This window comes from Ixodes scapularis, unplaced genomic scaffold, assembly GCF_016920785.2.
Source record: "Ixodes scapularis isolate PalLabHiFi unplaced genomic scaffold, ASM1692078v2 PGA_scaffold11__112_contigs__length_91849675, whole genome shotgun sequence".
Classification (NCBI taxonomy): Eukaryota; Metazoa; Arthropoda; class Arachnida; order Ixodida; family Ixodidae; genus Ixodes; species Ixodes scapularis.
In genome coordinates this window covers 86,865,917-86,884,930 of record NW_024609837.1, presented here as the reverse complement: position 1 = coordinate 86,884,930, position 19,014 = coordinate 86,865,917, and the positions used below count along the sequence as shown (strand labels likewise).

Genomic DNA, 19,014 nt, shown 5'->3' with positions numbered 1-19,014 from the left:
GTGGTTGTTATGGATATAAAAGTACAGTTTTTCTATGACATCCAGTCGTTCGCTACCTGAGGAGTGGCCGTTCGGAGGCGCGCCATGGAATCAGAATAGTAAAAGACGGTGAACGCCAAGTGAGCGCGTCGGAACGTTAGGCCTCGCCACCTCGGTTCAGCTCGAACTCGAACGCGGGACGCCGCCACGGAAGCTTGGACGAGATGGACCCTTCGGACGGGGACTCGGCGGCTGGTCACGTGAGTGAGAACGCCATAAAGGATCAACCGCCACAAGACTCGAGACCGCGAAGAAAAAAAACGTTGTCGCAGAAGGCCTTGCTTAATTACGAAGCGAACCGGGACGAGCAACGTCAAAAGCTCGACTGCGTCTGGGAGCGCATCGCAAACGATCTTCGGGAAGTTGAACAGGCTACAAACGCCGAAACGCAGCAAGCGGCGACGGGCCGTATCCGAAAAGAGTACGGTCGTTACCAAGCGCTGTCGGAACGCTACGTGGCCTACTTGTCGGGGATCAACGCGGAACAAAGCCAGCTAGAGCTAGCCCTTCAGAAGACAACGGATCGCGACAGAGCTCGCGCGGTTCAGAAAGCCTTGATGGACACCGGAAAGACGCCCGACCGCGCCACGAAGTCTCGGGACTCGGAACACGCTAACTCGGAGCACTCGTCGAAGTCTGCCGGGCCACGACTTCACGGCTCGAGACGTTCTGGAGGGTCGACGCGTTCGGAACACTCGATTGCGACCACGACAAGCACGGCTGCAACGAGGGCACGCGCCGAGGCTGCAGCGGCGCGCACTCGTGCTTCTTTCACCAGAAAGGAAGTGGCCATGAAACTCGAAAGAGCAAGGCTCGAAGAAAAGGAGAAGAGTGCGGCTGCGGCTAACGAGCGCAGAAAAGCAGAACTAGACGCTGAGTTACAGATCCTACAGCTGGAAAGGGAAGCGGCTGCTATGGAAGTTCAAGCAGAAATCCTGCAAGCGGCTGCAGAACAGCACGGCGGGGAGCATCGCTCTGACCGAACCATCTCAGATGTATCAGAAGTCCGTGCTCAGCGCACTGTAGACTATGTGCACAACCAGGCTGCCGTCCACGATGGCTCAAACGAACTGCCTGCTGGGCAGGTTGCCCCAGAATTGAGTGGTGTGCTGAAATACCTGGTCCGTCGAGATTTGGTCAGCACAGGACTCGTCAAGTTTGATGACCACCCCGAGAATTACAGAGTATGGAAAGCCACATTCAAAAGTATGGTGCAAACTCTGGAAGTTACGGCAAATGAAGAGTTAGATCTTCTCGTGAACTGGCTGGGCCGTGAGTCTTCGGTCTATGCAAAGAGGCTGCGTTCAGTACATGTCGACAACCCCGCGGCGGGGTTAGAGATAGTCTGGGAAAGACTGGAGGACTGCTACGGGCGACCCGAAGTAATAGAAGATGCGCTCTTCAAGAGGATCGGGAGCTTTCCTAAATTCTCCGACAAAGACACTCACAAACTACGGGAACTGGGAGATCTGCTTCTGGAACTGGAAGCCGCAAAAGCTGATCCCCACTTGACAGGACTCAGCTATTTGGATACGGCAAGAGGGGTGAACCCCATCGTGGAGAAGTTGCCACACCGTCTCCAAGAGATGTGGATCTCGAAAGGCTCAAGGTACAAAGAAGATCATCACGTCTCTTTTCCCCCTTTCTCGTTCTTCTCGAAGTTTGTCCGAGACCAGGCCAGGATGCGGAACGACCCGAGCTTTGCTTTTGGCACAACGGGAAGCACCTTTCCGAGGTTCCCAAAGAATGAGAAGGTCACGGCAAGAGAAGGCTTCAGAAACACGCCCGTTTCAGTCCATGCGACCGACGTTACTCCAGAAGCCGTCGACCATTATTCGCCAGCCACAGCCGAGAGGATGGAGGACCCTAACAGACAGTGCCCGCTTCACAAGAAACCTCACCCTCTACGAAAGTGCCGTGTGTTCAGAGAGAAACCACTGCAAGAACGCAAGTCTCTGCTGAAACAATTTGGGATCTGCTTCAGGTGTTGCTCCTCTACAAACCACCTCGCAAGGGACTGTAAAGTTGTGATCAAGTGTGACGACTGTGACAGCACTGAACATACCAGAGCGCTTCACCCGGACAGTTCCAAACCTTTGTCTTCGAGCCTCAGACAAGATCCCGAAGATGACAGCATTCATCACGGACTATCACCTGACGTATCTTCCAAGTGCACCGAGGTGTGTGGGGAAGGTTACGGTGGAAGGTCTTGTTCCAAGATTTGTTTGGTGAGTGTGTGTCACTCAAGCACACCTCAAAAGGCTGTGAGAATGTATGCCATCTTGGACGACCAAAGCAATAGGTCACTGGCTAGGACAGAATTCTTCAACCTCTTTGATGTCCAGGGAGAGAGTTCGCCATATACCCTCAAGACATGTGCTGGAACAGCAGAAACGACAGGAAGGAGAGCCTCTGGGTTTCTGGTTGCAAATATTGATGGCAGCGTGAAACTATCTCTCCCAACCCTAATTGAATGCAATCAGATGATCAACAACAGGAACGAGATTCCGACACCAGACGCTGCACGTCATCACCCACATCTAAAGGCTATAGAGAGCCTCATACCGCCATTGGATACGGAAGCTCAGATTCTGCTTCTACTGGGAAGAGACATCCTGAGAGTCCACAAGGTGCGTCAGCAGTGCAATGGGCCTCCTGATGCGCCCTTCGCTCAACGACTAGACCTAGGATGGGTGATCATAGGAGACGTCTGCCTAGGTCGCACACGCAAGCCGGACTGTGTCACCAACTTCAAGACAAATGTGCTCGAAAATGGACGACCCTCCCTTTTTGAACCATGCCGCAACCATTTTCTCGTCAAGGAGAAATTCACTGATCCCGTCAATCCAACCCAGCATGTACCACCTACCCAAGGTGTACCCATCAAAGACTACTCCGTCGAAGAAACGACAGACACGTTGTTCCAGACGACAAAGGACGATGACCAACCAGCTCCATCGGTGGAGGACAGAAAATTCCTAAACATCATGGACAATGAAGTCTTCAAAGATGAGTCATGCAGTTGGGTAGCCCCTCTTCCTTTCCGCGTGCCAAGACCTCGGCTTCCTAATAATAAGGAGCTTGCACAGTCTCGTCTTGCATCACTGCGACGCACACTGCAGAAGCGACCAGAGATGAAGGAGCATTTTGCGACATTCATGAACAAGATGTTCAGGAATGGCCACGCAGAAGAAGCCCCACCGCTAAGAGAAGAAGAGGAATGCTGGTATCTTCCAATCTTTGGTGTGTATCACCCACGCAAACCAGGCGAAACCAGGGTCGTGTTCGACTCAAGTGCTCAGTTCAAGGGAACTTCTCTGAACAATGTTCTTCTCACAGGACCAGACTTGACCAACAACCTGCTGGGCGTCCTGATTCGTTTTAGGAAAGACTGCTTCGCTGTCACAGTGGACATTCAGCAGATGTTCTACTGCTTCCTGGTACGAGAAGACCATCGAAACTACCTGAGGTTCTTGTGGTTTCGCAACAATGACATCCACGACAAAGTGGTGGAATATCGGATGAGAGTGCATGTCTTTGGTAACAGTCCATCACCAGCAGTGGCTACATATGGACTCCGGAAGACAGCACAGGAAGGAGAGGAAGAATTCGGCAAAGATGCCAGGGAGTTCGTCGAAAAGAACTTCTACGTAGACGACGGGTTGAAGTCTCTCCCTACGGCAGATGGTGTCATCGACCTGGTGAAACGCACGCAACAAATGTTGGCAGTTTGTAACCTAAGGCTTCACAAGATAGTATCAAACAGCAGCAGAGTGATGGAAGCTTTCCCCAAGGAGGACCACACAAAAGATCTAAGGGAACTCGACCTGAGTCACGACATTCCACCAATCCAACGCAGTCTTGGAATTTGCTGGGACGTAAAGAAGGACGTCTTCACCTTCAGGGTTCCAGTTCAGGACACACCATTCACCCGGCGTGGTGTCTTGTCAATGGTGAACAGCGTGTACGACCCATTTGGATTCGTGGCTCCAGTTACCATACAAGGGAAGTCTCTCCTACGAGAACTCGTCACAGAAACCTGCGAGTGGGATTCCCCACTTCCTGAAAACAAGAGGAAAGAGTGGGAGAACTGGAAGGATTCCCTTCAGGCTTTCGAGCAGCTAGAAGTGCCTCGCACTTATGCGGCCGTTTCACTTAGCACAGCTCAGCAGAAGGAAGTGCACATCTTCTCAGACGCCTCGACCAAGGCTGTAGCAGCTGTGGCGTATCTGAGAGCCACAGACTCGGATGGTGCGTGTCATGTCGGCTTTATAATGGGCAAGGCTAAGCTAGCACCGCGTCCACAACACACCATTCCAAGGCTCGAACTGTGCGGTGCGGTGCTGGCTGTGGAGCTGGCAGAGCTCATTCAGAAAGAAATAGACACACAACTAGATGTGGTGCATTTCTACACCGACAGCAAGGTGGTTTTGGGCTACATACACAACCAAACAAGAAGATTTTACGTGTATGTCGGCAACAGGGTCGAACGCATCAGAAAATCTACACAACCAGAACAATGGCATTACGTTCGGACCGATGCAAATCCTGCAGATCTTGCTACAAGATTCGTGCCCGCAGCCCGGCTACAGGAGACGGCTTGGCTGACTGGTCCAGAGTTCTTAAATCGTCAAGAAGAGTCTTCATGCGTCTTGCAGAACGAGTTTGAGCTGATGGACCCAAACACTGATGCCGAAATCCGGCCCGAAGCAAGCGTCTCAGCCACCAGTGTGACCACAAATGGACTCGGGACTAATCGTTTCAGTCGTTTTTCAAGCTGGCCTAGACTGATGCGTGCAGTGCCATACCTCATACGTGCTGCTGGCAACTTTCGGTGCCCTTCTCGAGCCGACGAAGCTGACCTGCCACGTGGCTGCCTTCAAGCAGGACAGCTATCTGTCGAGCATTTGTCTCTTGCAAAGAATCTCGTCATTCGCTCCGTCCAACTAGAAGCATATGCAAATGAGCTCGAGTGTTTGTCACAGGGGAAAGGAGTCCAGAAATCAAGTCCACTTTGGAAACTGGATCCTCGTATTGATGACAAGGGCTTGCTGAGAGTCGGTGGTCGCCTCAACAACGCACAGCTGAGTCAAGAGGAGCGGAGACCTCTAATCATACCTGGTAAACACCACGTCGCCTTGCTGCTTGTAAGGTACTACCATGAGCAGATCAAGCACCAAGGTCGACACATTACTGAGGGAGCAATCAGATCCGCAGGTTTCTGGATCATCGGAGCAAAACGCTGCATAGCGTCGTACATACACGGGTGCGTCATGTGCTGCAGACTGCGAGGAAGACAGCTGGACCAGAAGATGGCAGACTTGCCAGTTGATCGACTCAGTACAGAACCCGCATTCACATATGTGGGGGTTGACGTTTTTGGACCATGGAACGTGACTGCACGTCGAACTAGAGGTGGAGAAGCCAGCAGCAAACGGTGGGCTGTGCTGTTTACGTGCATGAGCATTCGGGCGGTCCACATTGAAGTCATAGAGTCCATGGATGCTTCAAGTTTTATTAACGCTCTCAGGGGATTTTTCGCACTCAGAGGACCTGCGAAACAGCTGCGATCCGACTGTGGAACCAATTTCGTCGGAGCATGTTCAGAGCTCAACCTGAGAACTAGTGGTCTCGACAACGACAAAGTACAAGCATTCCTTTCAAGCCAAAATTGCAGTTGGGTGTTCAACCCTCCTCATTCTTCCCACTTTGGAGGAGCTTGGGAGCGGATGATCGGAATCGCACGTCGTATTTTGGATTCCATGTTGTTGGAACACGGACCGAGCCGTCTCAGCCATGAAGTTCTGGTGACATTTTTGGCAGAAGTTTCAGCAATCATAAATGCTAGACCTCTTGTTCCTGTTTCGATGGATCCGGAATGCTGGGACATCTTGTCTCCGTCTACACTCCTTACCCAGAAGGTTGGTGGAGACACGTTACCACCCAGCGAGTTCAACGTCAAGGATCTCTACAGAAGTCAGTGGCGTCAAGTGCAGTGGTTGGCAGACTCCTTTTGGCACCGTTGGCGACGTGAGTTCCTGACAACGCTTCAGAGCCGTCGCAAGTGGCAGGATAGCCGTCGAGACCTCAAGGAGGGTGACATTGTGCTCCTAAGGGACAAACAGGTTCACCGCAACGAGTGGCCTATGGGTGTGATTGTGAACACTTTCCCGAGTGCGGACGGAAAAGTACGGAAAGTCGAAATCAAGACGGCGACCAGAGGAGAACTAAAAACTTTCCGACGGCCAGTCACTGAGACTGTCCTTCTCATCTCAAAAGAAGACTGATCCAAAACTTCAGTGCGTGTCCAGTTTGTAAACTTTGCGTTATGGTGTCATAGTGGTATCTCGTGATACCAGACGGGGAGTGTGGTGTTACTGCAATCTAGTTGAGTTTGGACTTGCTAGGGTTAGCCGCATCGCGTTGGCATCAGTCTGTGCCGTGTGTGTTTTTCTTCCTTTTTTGTTTTGGACTCGTTCGATCTGGGATCACCATGTAACGCGCTACTACGAAGCACCGTCTTTTACGGTGGTTGTTATGGATATAAAAGTACAGTTTTTCTATGACATCCAGTCGTTCGCTACCTGAGGAGTGGCCGTTCGGAGGCGCGCCATGGAATCAGAATATTGCTAGTCTCGCTGCCGGCAACACCTTCATGACCTCATTCCGTAATATACTACTATTAATGTTTGTGAAGCGCACGAATAATTAGCTCAGACATTTATATTCGGTATTTCATAACGTGACATTTTGCCAAACTATTTATTAAACCTCGTTAAATTAAAAACAAACAAACAAAAACGTTGCTATTAAAAATCAGTGTTCAACACTGACTTTTACAAATATCAACGACGTTGAGAATTAATCGCGCCTGTTTGCCGGTGCCGCCAATGAATGCCTGATCGACTACTGCTCTGCGAAAAAAAAAAGACACCAACCACCTTATGAGATTTTCAAATATTTGATCAGATCCTCAATTTAACGTCCGACGCGACACACCAACGGCCCCAAAAAGAGAAAACCTCCTACCCCCTCACGCCTTAAACCTAGGCGACCCCCGATTCAAAAGGCGCCTTGTCGCCCGGCCGCCCCGCTCGCCGAACCGCCGCTCTCCCCTTTCTCCACCCGCACGCACATACACCGGGAAAAACTGCTGGTTACACCACTGGTTAGCGAATGTCAACCTTCTAAATATGCGCTAGTGCAAGCGACAGTCATTTCTGTTCTTGCTCTTTATGAATTTCGATGGTCTAAACCGTGTCTGCGTTCGCGCCACACACTAATTTTATCGAACGCTCGACGCCTTCAAACGTGCCAACATGTCCGCCAAGCCTTTGTCTAAGGAAGACGGAGGTCGCCTTCCCGGGCGGTCATAACCGACGCCAACTGCCGCCCGCGCAGAATATTTCCTTACCTGCATACGGTGCACACGACTTGGATCTTCGACTGAAGTCAATGCAGTGCTCTCAGTGACCTCGTAAGAAGAGACTGAGCCGAACAGAACAATAAGGAACGTTCCTGCCCAGGGACGCCTCCGTCGAACGTTCGAGAAGAAAGACCGTTATGCCGTTATGACCGGGAGCGTCGACGGGGAAGGCGCCGACCTGTGGCGCCGACGCTCCCGGTCGGCCGGGCGAGAGCTCTCCCACGCATGCGCGAAGAATGACGTGTCATACGAGGAGACCAATTAGCGAACTGGTTTGCGCCTTTCCACAGCCAATCGCAGCGCCCAGGCTTTGGCAGTGCTCGAACACGTGCACCCTCTGGGAGGTAATATTTACCTCTTTGGTGCCCCTTCGAGGCGAACTTCACCTTGTAGCACCGCATTCCTAGTGTCCGCTGCGCCTGAGGAGGTAACAATCGGAGCGCTTCCCCCCTGGCCGGGAGGAGGGTGGTAAAGGTGGTCTGTTACCTCCTTTTGGTCCCCTTTTTTCTAAGAGTGCAGTAGCTGCGTTAGCTCGTCGAAGGACTTCGTTACTGGTAGCTGAGGAGCTGTTAGCGACTTGAGTAAGTTGTACGTCGTAGGCCCAATTAGGCTTAAAAAGGCGTCAACCTGGTCGGTTTCCGGCACATGGTTCGCTCTCAAAAACGACGCTAGTCTTTCTTCGTATGACGACCATGAGCACAACGAAGCGTCAAAATGTTCGACTTGCCCGAACTTGGCCATGGCTCTGCACCATTCCGCTGCGTCGCTTGCTCCTCCCTACCCGCCGCAGTTGCTGTCTTCTCAGGCCTACACGGCGTCCACCAGTTGCTGCTCGAGTTCTGCTCGCATGGGTGGTCGGTCGAAAGTCCTCGTCGCCACTTTATGTTGTGTGTCCGCCGACAAAGGAGAGACTTTGGTACGGAACGTGTCTTTATTCCGCAACCAACATGGGGAGCGACTTGCTCCGTAGCGTCCAGCTCAAGCGGCCCAATGAAACAGACTACTCGCCGCCCGGGTGCCCCATCCCAGAGTTCCCCGCGGCGTTGTACCCAGGGTGACCCGACCCGAACCTCACTCCGCCAAACACCACAGACACTTTAGCGAATAGTCGGACGCCGCGAAGCGGCGTTTTCGGGTGGGTCAAGTGAGTTCATATTTTTGTAATGAGTTGCCGCAGACTGTCGCCGCGAAGCGGCGTAAAGCGCAGCGCGACGGATGGGTTAACGCGCGCCCCCGTTATTCGCTAAAACGACCATTCGCTCAAATGTCGCCATTCGCTAAAATGTCATTCGCTCTTGTGATATGGACCCCTTCACGCACATTGCACTCGCTAAACACATTCACACGGCGTCGGTTCTTGGTCGGTATCCAAGCGCACGAAGGCAAAGAGACACGGCACTTCGGCGTGCCCAGGAAGCTTTGAACACGCCGCCAGCCCTTCCTTTCGACGCGTTGTGCCTCTTTCCTGCGACACTGCACTTTCGTAAAATTTTCCACGTGTTCACAACGGCAAGTCTCAACAATACACAGAGTCTCAAAAAACTTCCTCGGCGAATGACGACGAACGAGTAGAAAACGTGTCTACAGCACGCTGGAAAACCGCAGCAAAAGGCTAGCAAAACGGGAAATCGTATCCCAGCGGGGTTGGGTCCGGTGGCTTCACTTGCGGGAGCGGCAAGCGCGATCCAGCAATTGTCATTGAGATCAGTGGGTTCAGCAGTATTCAGTGATCCATCCATCCGTCAATCCTTGAAAAATAGCAGCCGTCAACGCGGACGCTGATAAGGTCATCGCAAGCCAGCCGTGCCAAGCGGAAGTTCCTGCGAAACTATAAAAAAAGACAGCATTACAGCTTGAAAACTCTCGTACTTCTGTTCTTACCGCTTTGTGCGAGTAGGTTCGCACTACAGAAACATAGGCCTTGACCTTGGGCACCGTACAAAGTGCGTCAAACAACTCGGCAAATTGTTATTGTAGGAGAAGCGCTAAGTAGATTCACTCACCCTCAAACTCACACTCACACTTAGCGCTTCTCCTACAATATGAATATCCAACTCGCCCAAGCATCCATTCTAAGAACTCGGCAAACTTCGCTTCGTAAACACGGCCCTCGTCGTCGTCGTCCGAGCTGCTTGTGTTGTCGCTGTCAGCTAGCTTCGCCAGCAGCACTGACAGTGCCACCCCTAACATTAAACGTCTTCGTTTCAACAACATGTTACCTCAATGGACCTTTTTCACATACCGACGGCACCAGGCGGTGGCTGCACGAACTAAAAATCGAGGAAGTGACCTACCTGCGCTACCAATCGATAATGGGAGCTACGCTACCATTTTCTTCGCTCTCTGAGCAGTGGCGCCTGCCCAACGCGGCTTTTAAGAGGGGCATCCGTGGCGTCCACCCAAACATCGTGTTTTCCTTTCCGTCGACGTTCTTTTCTTGTGTAACACAATTATATATATATGCTGCAGTTACGTGTTCTACTCGCTGACATACAGCCTTCTTCCGAATTTCCTCGATTTTTCGTTCCCACTTCCGCCGCTTTGCATCGGGCGCTCGCACGTGCGCAGAACGCTTCTCAAAAAAGGTCCATTCGGGCAGCACAACACAACGGTGACAGCGTCGAGACTGACGGCTGTTTTTCGCAGACCTTTTTCTGCGGAGTAGTTGCGTTCTCGCCGTCCGCTTCCGACACAAAAGCAAAATGGCGGAATGGCTGGAGTCACGTGACCGGTCGGCAGCCAGATCTCTCGCGCGCTCCCACTTCCAAGTCAGAGCGCCTCAAATTGCTCCGATTCGGAGGACGGCGAAAGTCGGAGCTTCAAGAGCGCTCCGAAAGAACCAGGCGAATATACTTGGAGCGCCTGGCATTGACCAGGCGAATGCACACCGGCTTTTCAGAGCGCTCCAAGAGGCTGAAAAGTAACTGAAAAGCGACCGGCCGAATATACAATTAAACAAAACCTCAAAACTAGAAAAAAAAAAAACTTTTTTTTTTCGCCAGTTTCGCGGTTTTTACTTAAAATGTTCAACCATCCCCAGTTAATTGGAGCCATATAGCTTTTTGTTCATTGAAGCTTCCCCCTAGAAGATTAGCCCGTCGTTCAAAATTCCGACTAGTTGCTTTCCCCACCCCGTTCACCCCGAAGCTGACAGTGCTGTGGAAGCTACGTGCTCGTTGGACCAGCCACACTTTTGCCACGTGATCATGCTCTCTCGCGCATACCGCGACCCGCAGAGAATGAGGTCAGGTGATGAAAGGGAGACGGCTGATTGGTCCGGCAAGCGCGTAGCTTCCACCGCAATGTCAGCTTAGGGGTAAAGGGATTAAGTGAGGTCCGGTGTTGTGTGACGTGCGCTTGGGCCCTGGTGACGCGCTGCGGGGGCCCGGTTATGGCGGCTAGTAGCCCGGTGACGCGCTGCGGGGTCCGCGGATGTATCACAGTGAAAAGGCGGAGAGTTTACGAAGGGAAGGAGGTACGAAGTAGTCCGCTATGTTTTGCAAATTTTCGGAGCGAAAGTCAGGCTTCTGACTTTCTACCTTTGTTCTTTTGGCCCACTGAACGATGTGCTATTAGTAAAATCCCAATATAAATTGATTTACCCCAGCCCAAAATTCGTTTCATGGGTCCTTTAAAGGGACACTGACAGGGTATTTATGCTCGCTGAGGTTTTTAGTTGTACGTGACATATGAGAGCTCAACTACCCAGAACAGAATTTGCGGCTCGAAATTCGGTTTCTTTCCGCCCGAAAACCGCCGATCAAGAACTGGCCGGTTCGAGTCTCGCTCACTCTCTTTTTCGCGGTCACGGGCCGTTTCCTAAGGTATCGATGCGACCACCAAATTTAATCGAAGTCGTGGGTCACTGAAGGCACGCACTCAATATTAAAAATAGAAAAAAATATGAAACCCATTTTTTGTGGCTTCTAAAAAGCTGTAAATACGTTGATTGAAAAAAAAAGTTCCACAGACAACCGGAAGCATTCTGTGCGTTCGTCGTTTCGCGTATCGTGGGACTCGCGGGGACGGCGATGGCAGCGGACGACGGGCGTGGGACCTCTATTTCAGAACTGTCGTTCGCGGTACCGGCGAGTTCTGTCTACCGTTAAAAGAGAAATTTGGGACTGATAAAAAGAATTGGTATTCATCTCGTACGAGACGCCCGGCCACCAAGCCGATTTGCACGAAGACGTCGCCGAGCCGTCGCTCCCTTCTCGTGGCTGAAGACATCGCTCCCGCAAACGTCAAGCACGACCTGTCTACCTCGAGTTCAATATGCACGCGTACGATTTCTTTACTAGGTGCGAATGTCCCCAAAGCGTGGTGCTTCCCGACTTCGACCCGGGAGCGCTTTTGCTAGAGAAAAATCGACAGCAAACTTTCCAACTTACAGTTTACCGGCTGAATTATTACCAAGGAAAGAGATCCACCAGAAAAGCGATGCCCCAGTAGCTGGAGAAAGAAGAAGACGCCGTTTCGAACGGTCGTGCTTTCATGTTCTCCGTTGAAAATCAACAATCGGCCTCAGGCCGAGGAAACCCATCTACCTCTGCTTCTTATACTGGTAACGAAAATCACAAGATGTACTCGGAGAACACTGCAGCGGCACCCGTGACCCCAAGAAACATTCCTGTTCCGGCAACCGGCCAAGATGAGTATAAGATTATACTTCCACGTTTTCCACCTGGAGCCTTGTGCGTAAACTCGGTCTTCCTCCACGCTGACCTCACGGGTCGGCCCTACCGTGCAGTTGACTTTCGTGATGGACTTAGAGGAGTCGTCGATCTGAACGAAGTGGTATCTCTTGGACAGTTTCAGATGAGCCATGTGTGGATGGCGACGCTGGCTAGTCCAGAAGCCACAGAAAAGTTAAAAACCGCGAAAGAACTCAGCGTGAAAGGGAAAAAGTGTTTAATCATCGATCCGAACTCAAAGGATGTGAAGCTCAAGCTACTGTGGCTGCCGTCATACTTGGAAGAAAAAAAATCGTCGACGCCTTAGCACCGTTCGGCACGGTTCGAACCATCGCGCGAGAAAAGTGGCGCGTGCCAGGAATGGAGAACATGGAGACGCTGAATAGGGAGGTCTGCCTAACACTGCACGACACCGTGACGTCCGAAGACGTCCCTCACCTACTGAAGGTTTATGGCATACAATCCCTTCTGGTAATGTCAGGACGACCGCCCTTGTGCCTACGTTGTAAGAAGGTTGGTCATATTCGACGACACCGAAATGCGCTCGTTGTAATAGATTTGGGCATGAAAGTGACGAGTGCTTTTCAAGTTATGCAACCGTACTACGAGGCTCTGGCAACGACCCTGACGCCAACCCGGAACTTTTGATGGACATCTCCGATGTCGTGGACGCTAGCGGAGATGTTCTCTCCACTCAAGCGCAGCCCAGAGAGACACTGCCTCAGAGTTCAGGTGAGAGCAAAACACAAGATGAAAAGGAAGCTTCGGAGATACTCCAAGACACAGCACCGACAGAAGCCGTGAAAGCAGCTCCCCAGGAAGAACCGACCAATGACATCTCTTCAACGCCGGAAACGGAAGTACCGAAACAGTCAGCGGTTCCTGCAGACGGACTTGCAACGTTCGACAACAAAAGTGACCCGTCAGCAATGGACTTGAGCCCTAGCACGTGCAAGGACAGTAGTGACACCAAGAGGAAAAAACACCCGCCTGACACCATCGCGAGTAAGCGAAAACCCTCCCCTGCACACTAGAGTATAAATGAAAAAACCCCACCCTACCCCCTCCCCTCGCCCTTCCTCCTCCCTCCCCTCTACCCCATCCTCATTCCTCTCCTCTTTCATTACCTCTAACTGATAGCCTTCGTATTGTTACCCTAAATGTAAGAGGATTTAACTCCCGAAAGAAGCAATATCATTTAAAACGTTTACTTGAAGACAAAGAGGTAGACTTTCTAGCCGCACAGGAAACAAAACTGTCAACGGTAGAACAGGTAGAACAGGCCATACAATATTTCCTGTCTGACTACGAGGTATGCGTTAGCCATGCTGTAGGTCTTTCCGCAGGATGTTTATTGTTTATTAGAAAGTCTTTTCATTTGTCTGATTTAGTAATCACGACAGACCTTTGCGGGCGCTTCATTATGTGCGACTTCCGAGTTTCCGACATAATGTGGAGAGTGTTATGCGTTTATGCGCCGAATGAGGTGAATGCCAGAGTAACTTTTTTAATCAACTGCGACCTTATTTACTTTGCGATAGAATGGTAGTTCTGCTTGGAGACTTTAACTGCGTTTGCGACGGAGCAGACAGAGCACCATATAAATTTCGAATTGACAAAAGTGAACGACTGCTACAGGACATTGTGGACGAGTCGAATATTTTTGATGTTGCATCTTTTCAGCTAAAGGAAAAACACTTACCATATACCCATTTTCAAAACACATCACACGCAAGACTTGATAGAATTTACTGCTCAGTAGACCTTACTGACAATTGAAACGGTTATGCCGTAGATCCAGTTTTTTTCACAGACCATTGCATGGTATCAATAACAATTGGAAGGAAACGAAGAAAAAAGAGTATAAACTGGAAACTATGGAAACTTAATAACCAACTGTTAAAAGATGAAAACTTTGTAGCAACTGTAACCGATCTTTTTGAGCAAATAGGGAAAACAACTGAACATATATCTGTTAAATGGGAGCTTTTTAAACAAGAGTTAAAACAAACTGCAACTGAGAGAGCTAGTGTTATAAAATTCCAAAAGTCTGAGACCGAGAGGACGTTGATAAGTAATTTGCGAGCCTTAGTTCAACTTGAATGTCAAAACTCTGGACAGGGTTGGAAGATATTATCCGCATAAAAGCTGAGCTCGATAAATTTTACCAAGAGCGTTATCAAGGCGCTGTTATACGTTCTCGTGCTGTAAAATATTTTTTGGGAGAACAGTCGACAAAAAAGGTTATGGGGGAGGAGAAAAGGTATGCGATGACTAAAGAAATTCAAGAGATAAAGCAAAACAACATGATTATTAGAGATAGCGACGCTATAGCCGAAGTCTTCTTTGAACATTACAAAAAAATATTCGGCACAAAGATTGCCGCCACAGATAAAGATCACCTAAAGGAACTTGTAACGTTGCTTCCCCAGTTAGAAAAAGATCAAACAAAAGAATTGGAAGAATCGATCAGCTTAGCTGAGGTAGAAAGCGCTGTGGATGCACTTCCAACAAACAAAACCCCAGGACCGGATGGTATTACTTCAGAATTTTATAAACTTCGCAAAAACACCTTATGCCCCATCTTGCAGGAGATTTTTCAAGAGGCATACAAAAACAAAAGTCTACCGTCCTCCTTTCTGCATACACACACTATTCTTATTCCAAAGACAGATTACAAAAACAAACTTTCACAAGTGACTGGCTATCGACCAATCACATTATGCAACGTGGACTATAAAATATTTGCAAAAATACTGACTAATAGATTGCAGCGCGTCATTTGCGATTTAGTAGGGGATCACCAGACGTGTGGGATTCGTGGAAGGTCCATTCAGACAAATATTCATATTGCGAGGAGCGTATTAGAGTGTGTTACCAACAGCAGTTCTCAGGTAGCAATGCTTCAAGTTGATCTCGCAAAGGCATTCGACCGTGTAAGTCATAATGTTCTTTTTAGGATTTTGTCGCACATTGGCGTTGGTGATATTATACTCCATGGCGTTAAAATGTCATACACAAACTGTTGTACACGCTTAATCATAAATAACAAAGTTACAGGAAGCATCCCAATTTGTTCTTCAGTTCGACAGGGCTGTCCGTTATCTCCATTACTTTTCACTCTTTATCTAGAACCGTTGTGCCAAAGCATAATAAGAAGTAAAAAAAATACAAGGCTTTACTTTGAGCAACACTGAAATTAAAGTCCTAGCATATGCCGACGATGTCGCATATTTTTGTAAAGACAAGAAAAGCGTTACCAGTGCCATGGATCTCACTCGCAGCTTTTGTGAGGCCACTGGAGCCGCAGTAAATCTAGACAAGTGTCTAGGTTTCTGGCATGGAGCATGGGCGACGACGCCCAAGCAATACGAAAGCATAGATTGGAGCTGCACGCCATGTAACTACCTAGGAGTGCCATTGAAGCACTACCGAAACAGCACGTCCTACTGGTCCGGAGCTGCGACTGAATTGAAACGACGAGCCAATAACTGGTCACAAAAAAATTTGTCAGTGTTTGCACTTTCGACCATCTGTAATTTATTTTTGGCGGCTAAAGTATGGTATGTCTTGCAGGTACTGCCCTGTACACGGACAAGTATTCAAAAATTGCACAGGGTTTTTGCCGTTTTAGTATGGAAGTCCACTTGGGAACCCATGCGTCGCGACAATCTGTTCCGTCGTGTATCAGATGGTGGACTCGGCCTTCCCCATTTATTTATACGTCAGTTGGTTTCACGTTTTCTTTTCCTAAGAGACCAGGAGCACCTTTTCCTTCGTGAAGTCATTCAGAACAGACTGGCATGTTCTCTACCTGACTTTATCGTATCCTCCGTGGCAGACCAAACCTGTGTGTTAGTAGGGTATCTTAGAGAAGTAGTTGATGCTTTTCAGTTTTTATCAGTAAGGTTTTCAAAAGAATATTTAATGTCTGTTTCACGTAAAACGTTGACTAGAGATCTTGTGAATATCCTATTTCCAATTCCAATTTACCGCTCAGTGTTCAGCGACGCGTCCCAACACGATATACTGCGCCGGGTAAAGAAGATGTGTATCCCCCCTTCAGCGAAAACATTCTTTTTCAAATTACATTGTTCAGTGTTACCCACCAAAGTGTGGCTACGAGAAAAAGGAATATTTGTCCCGTGGTCAACACACTGTACATTATGTAAAACACCTGAAACAATTGAACATATTTTTATTCACTGTTGGGATGCCATTTTTTTCTGGGATGTCCTGCAGCGCACTCTAAAAAAGGATATTGATATTACACCTATTCAATTCGTTTCCTACCTGTATCATCTAGAGATAACTTCCCGTATGACACTGTAATGCTCCTAGCATTGTATTGGCGGCGTGTGCGAACTACAGGGGGCGCTTCTCTAGCTATCATCATCATCGTTTGCGACGTCATGGGTAGGACAGACTGGGACAGACCTCGCAGATCTTGGATCCGTCGGCTCGACAGCTCGCGTCATGCACTGTTGGGGTAACGCGCGGCAATACCTGTTTCACGCGTTGTGTTTATTGGTATAAAGTGATATTTGCAGCAGGGCATTTTACCAAAGTTTGAAACCGCATGTGGCACGCGTAGTCGTGCCAACAAACACCTTCGGAGCTGAGGTGTCGAAGCGCACGGATGGTGGTGTGCTGTTCACTGCCCCAGTACAAAAAGCTGGGTGATGAAACTAGAATATCCAGCGCTTTATCCCAATACATCTACCACGGTGAATAGGGTGTACTTTGTGTTATGATTCGGACAAAATAAAAAAGGAATGTCTCATCAAATTGAAAATATAGAAAGTGCAATTCAAGACCCTCTCGCGTGTGTAATAAACACGTCAGTGAAAGCAAGTCCGTGTATCCTGTTGGTTCCAATACGTTCTGTGAGTGCTGCTCTCTTATTAGTTCCGAATTGATTCCTCTTTGAGTTTTGTAAACCAGTAAACGAACATTTCCTCGAAATAACTGGCAGAGAGAAGCGCTGGCTGGCTTCCGGAGTTGTTTCAACTTAATCTCTCCTTATTTACCCGGTCGATGCAAAACGTGCGAGATTACCTCGCGATAGAAGTATTAAATGTGAGTCAATGACAGCTCAGCGTCCCAGAAAATGAGGAATACACCTGCAAGGAATTGCTACCTTTTTATGTTTAATTTTTGCGGATTCAAAGGTGCATCATGCGTGATGCGCTACTCAGAAAGTTATTTTAAATTTCTAAACAATTCTTAGTAAGAATAGGACGGAACAAATTAATCAATCGTCTGAATTTTCCGGGCCATGGCCGACCCCCCTCCCCAATTTAAGAATTTCTACTGTTCTTTCGAGTAGAAGCCGCGATGTGACAAACTTCTTTGCCGCGTATTCGATGTGGGAGGAACTAAGCGTCAGTTGCTGACGAGCATTTGCTCGGCGGCAACTGTCGAGTCACACTTGGATAAACGCATCGTTATCGGCAAGCTCAATGCAGCTGAAGCAAGTGTGCAGCGCTTTGCAACACAACACCGCGCGTGCACAGCTACGACAGCACGTCATTTACTCTGGTGAATGTAAAACCTTTTTCTACAGCAGCATCCACAGATACGAAATAACAAGTATCGGAGTGGCTGTGAATAGCCCTGACGCAGGCCGCGCAAGCTGTAATGTGAAGCTCCTAGCTTGTTTTTGAAGATTTCAGTCTCTTTTAATAATATAAAAAAGCAACTTCGAGGCACTATTATTAATTACAAATATCACTCACAAAAACCTTATACGGATTTGTCTATTAAATAAACCGTTTTTAATCGGCATAGGTGCGAACTAACATAGCCACACCGTGCTTTGACATCGCGCGTCGTCTGCTCGCATCCTACCAGCTGCGTCACAGGAGGGCGCCCGCGAGGTGGCGCCACCAAAACATCTCGTCGCCGCATGTGGAAGTCCCGCCTCGACATAAGGAATGAGAATTTGCACCCTAAAACTGTACGCCTACATTTCATTGAGCTTGTAATCCGCGTCAAAAGCGTGTATGATATTCAAACAGTAGTTCCAGACTGGCTGCCTCTGTTTAACAGTCTCCAGAACATCAAAGAGTTTTAACGTGTCTACCATGATTGTGTAGAGTTGAACCTGAACGACCACGTTGCGAGCCTATCGTTTCTTCTTCCATGTAATAAAAAAAAAAGATGCCCCAGTAGCTCAGTCGGAAAGACGTCCGGTTCACACGCGGTAGGACCGAATTCGATCCCCCGTGAAACTTTTTTTTTTTTTTCAAACATTTTTCGATGTTTATATATATATATATATATATATATATATATATATATATATATATATATATATATATATATATATATATATATATATATATATATATATATATATATATATATATATGTGTGTGTATGTTTACAATCATCACTGAAGAAACAAACAAAAATAACGAACTAATGTTGTGGACGATACTTCGCTGAATTAAATGCTATGGGATTTCCGTTTTGACACCTGCGAGCTCAATGTAATCACTTTCCACAAAATGCAAGGAGCATATAAATCAGGTAGCGTCCGCTTTCCGAGGTGCCCGTATATGTTCTACAGGAATTGCAGCCAGCCGTTGGTCCCGATCCCATTGATCTTTCGGAAACTCTGTCGCACAATGCCACTTTTTTTCGGATGCAGGAAATGTGAGCCAGCTGTTCACGCAACATCTTGGGTGTATTATTTTCGGAGCCGATCATGGAAATTCACCACGGGCACTCACTTCTCATCTCCAACTCCTCAATGTACAAAACAACTCATCTTGGAGTACAGAACAACGAGCGGAACAAACATAACTGCAAAAAAAAAAAATCGCACGGCGAGCAGTTCCCGCACGTCGC

General features: G+C 48.7%; 2 protein-coding genes across 2 annotated transcripts in view; both read left to right on the top strand.

The window, feature by feature from the left end:
- The window catches only part of LOC8039860 (snRNA-activating protein complex subunit 3), a 110,126-nt gene that overhangs the window by 23,030 nt on the left and 68,082 nt on the right, over positions 1–19,014 (top strand). The gene's annotated exons all lie outside the window — the stretch shown is intronic.
- Positions 204–6,326, top strand: LOC120840771. The gene has a single exon (XM_040211478.1). It carries the CDS (start codon positions 204–206, stop codon positions 6,324–6,326), a length of 6,123 nt encoding a protein of 2,040 aa, XP_040067412.1.

Excerpts from the sequence above, each read along its gene's own strand:
- LOC120840771 (XM_040211478.1), top strand. The coding sequence starts at position 204 with ATGGACCCTTCGGACGGGGACTCGGCGGCTGGTCACGTGAGTGAGAAC.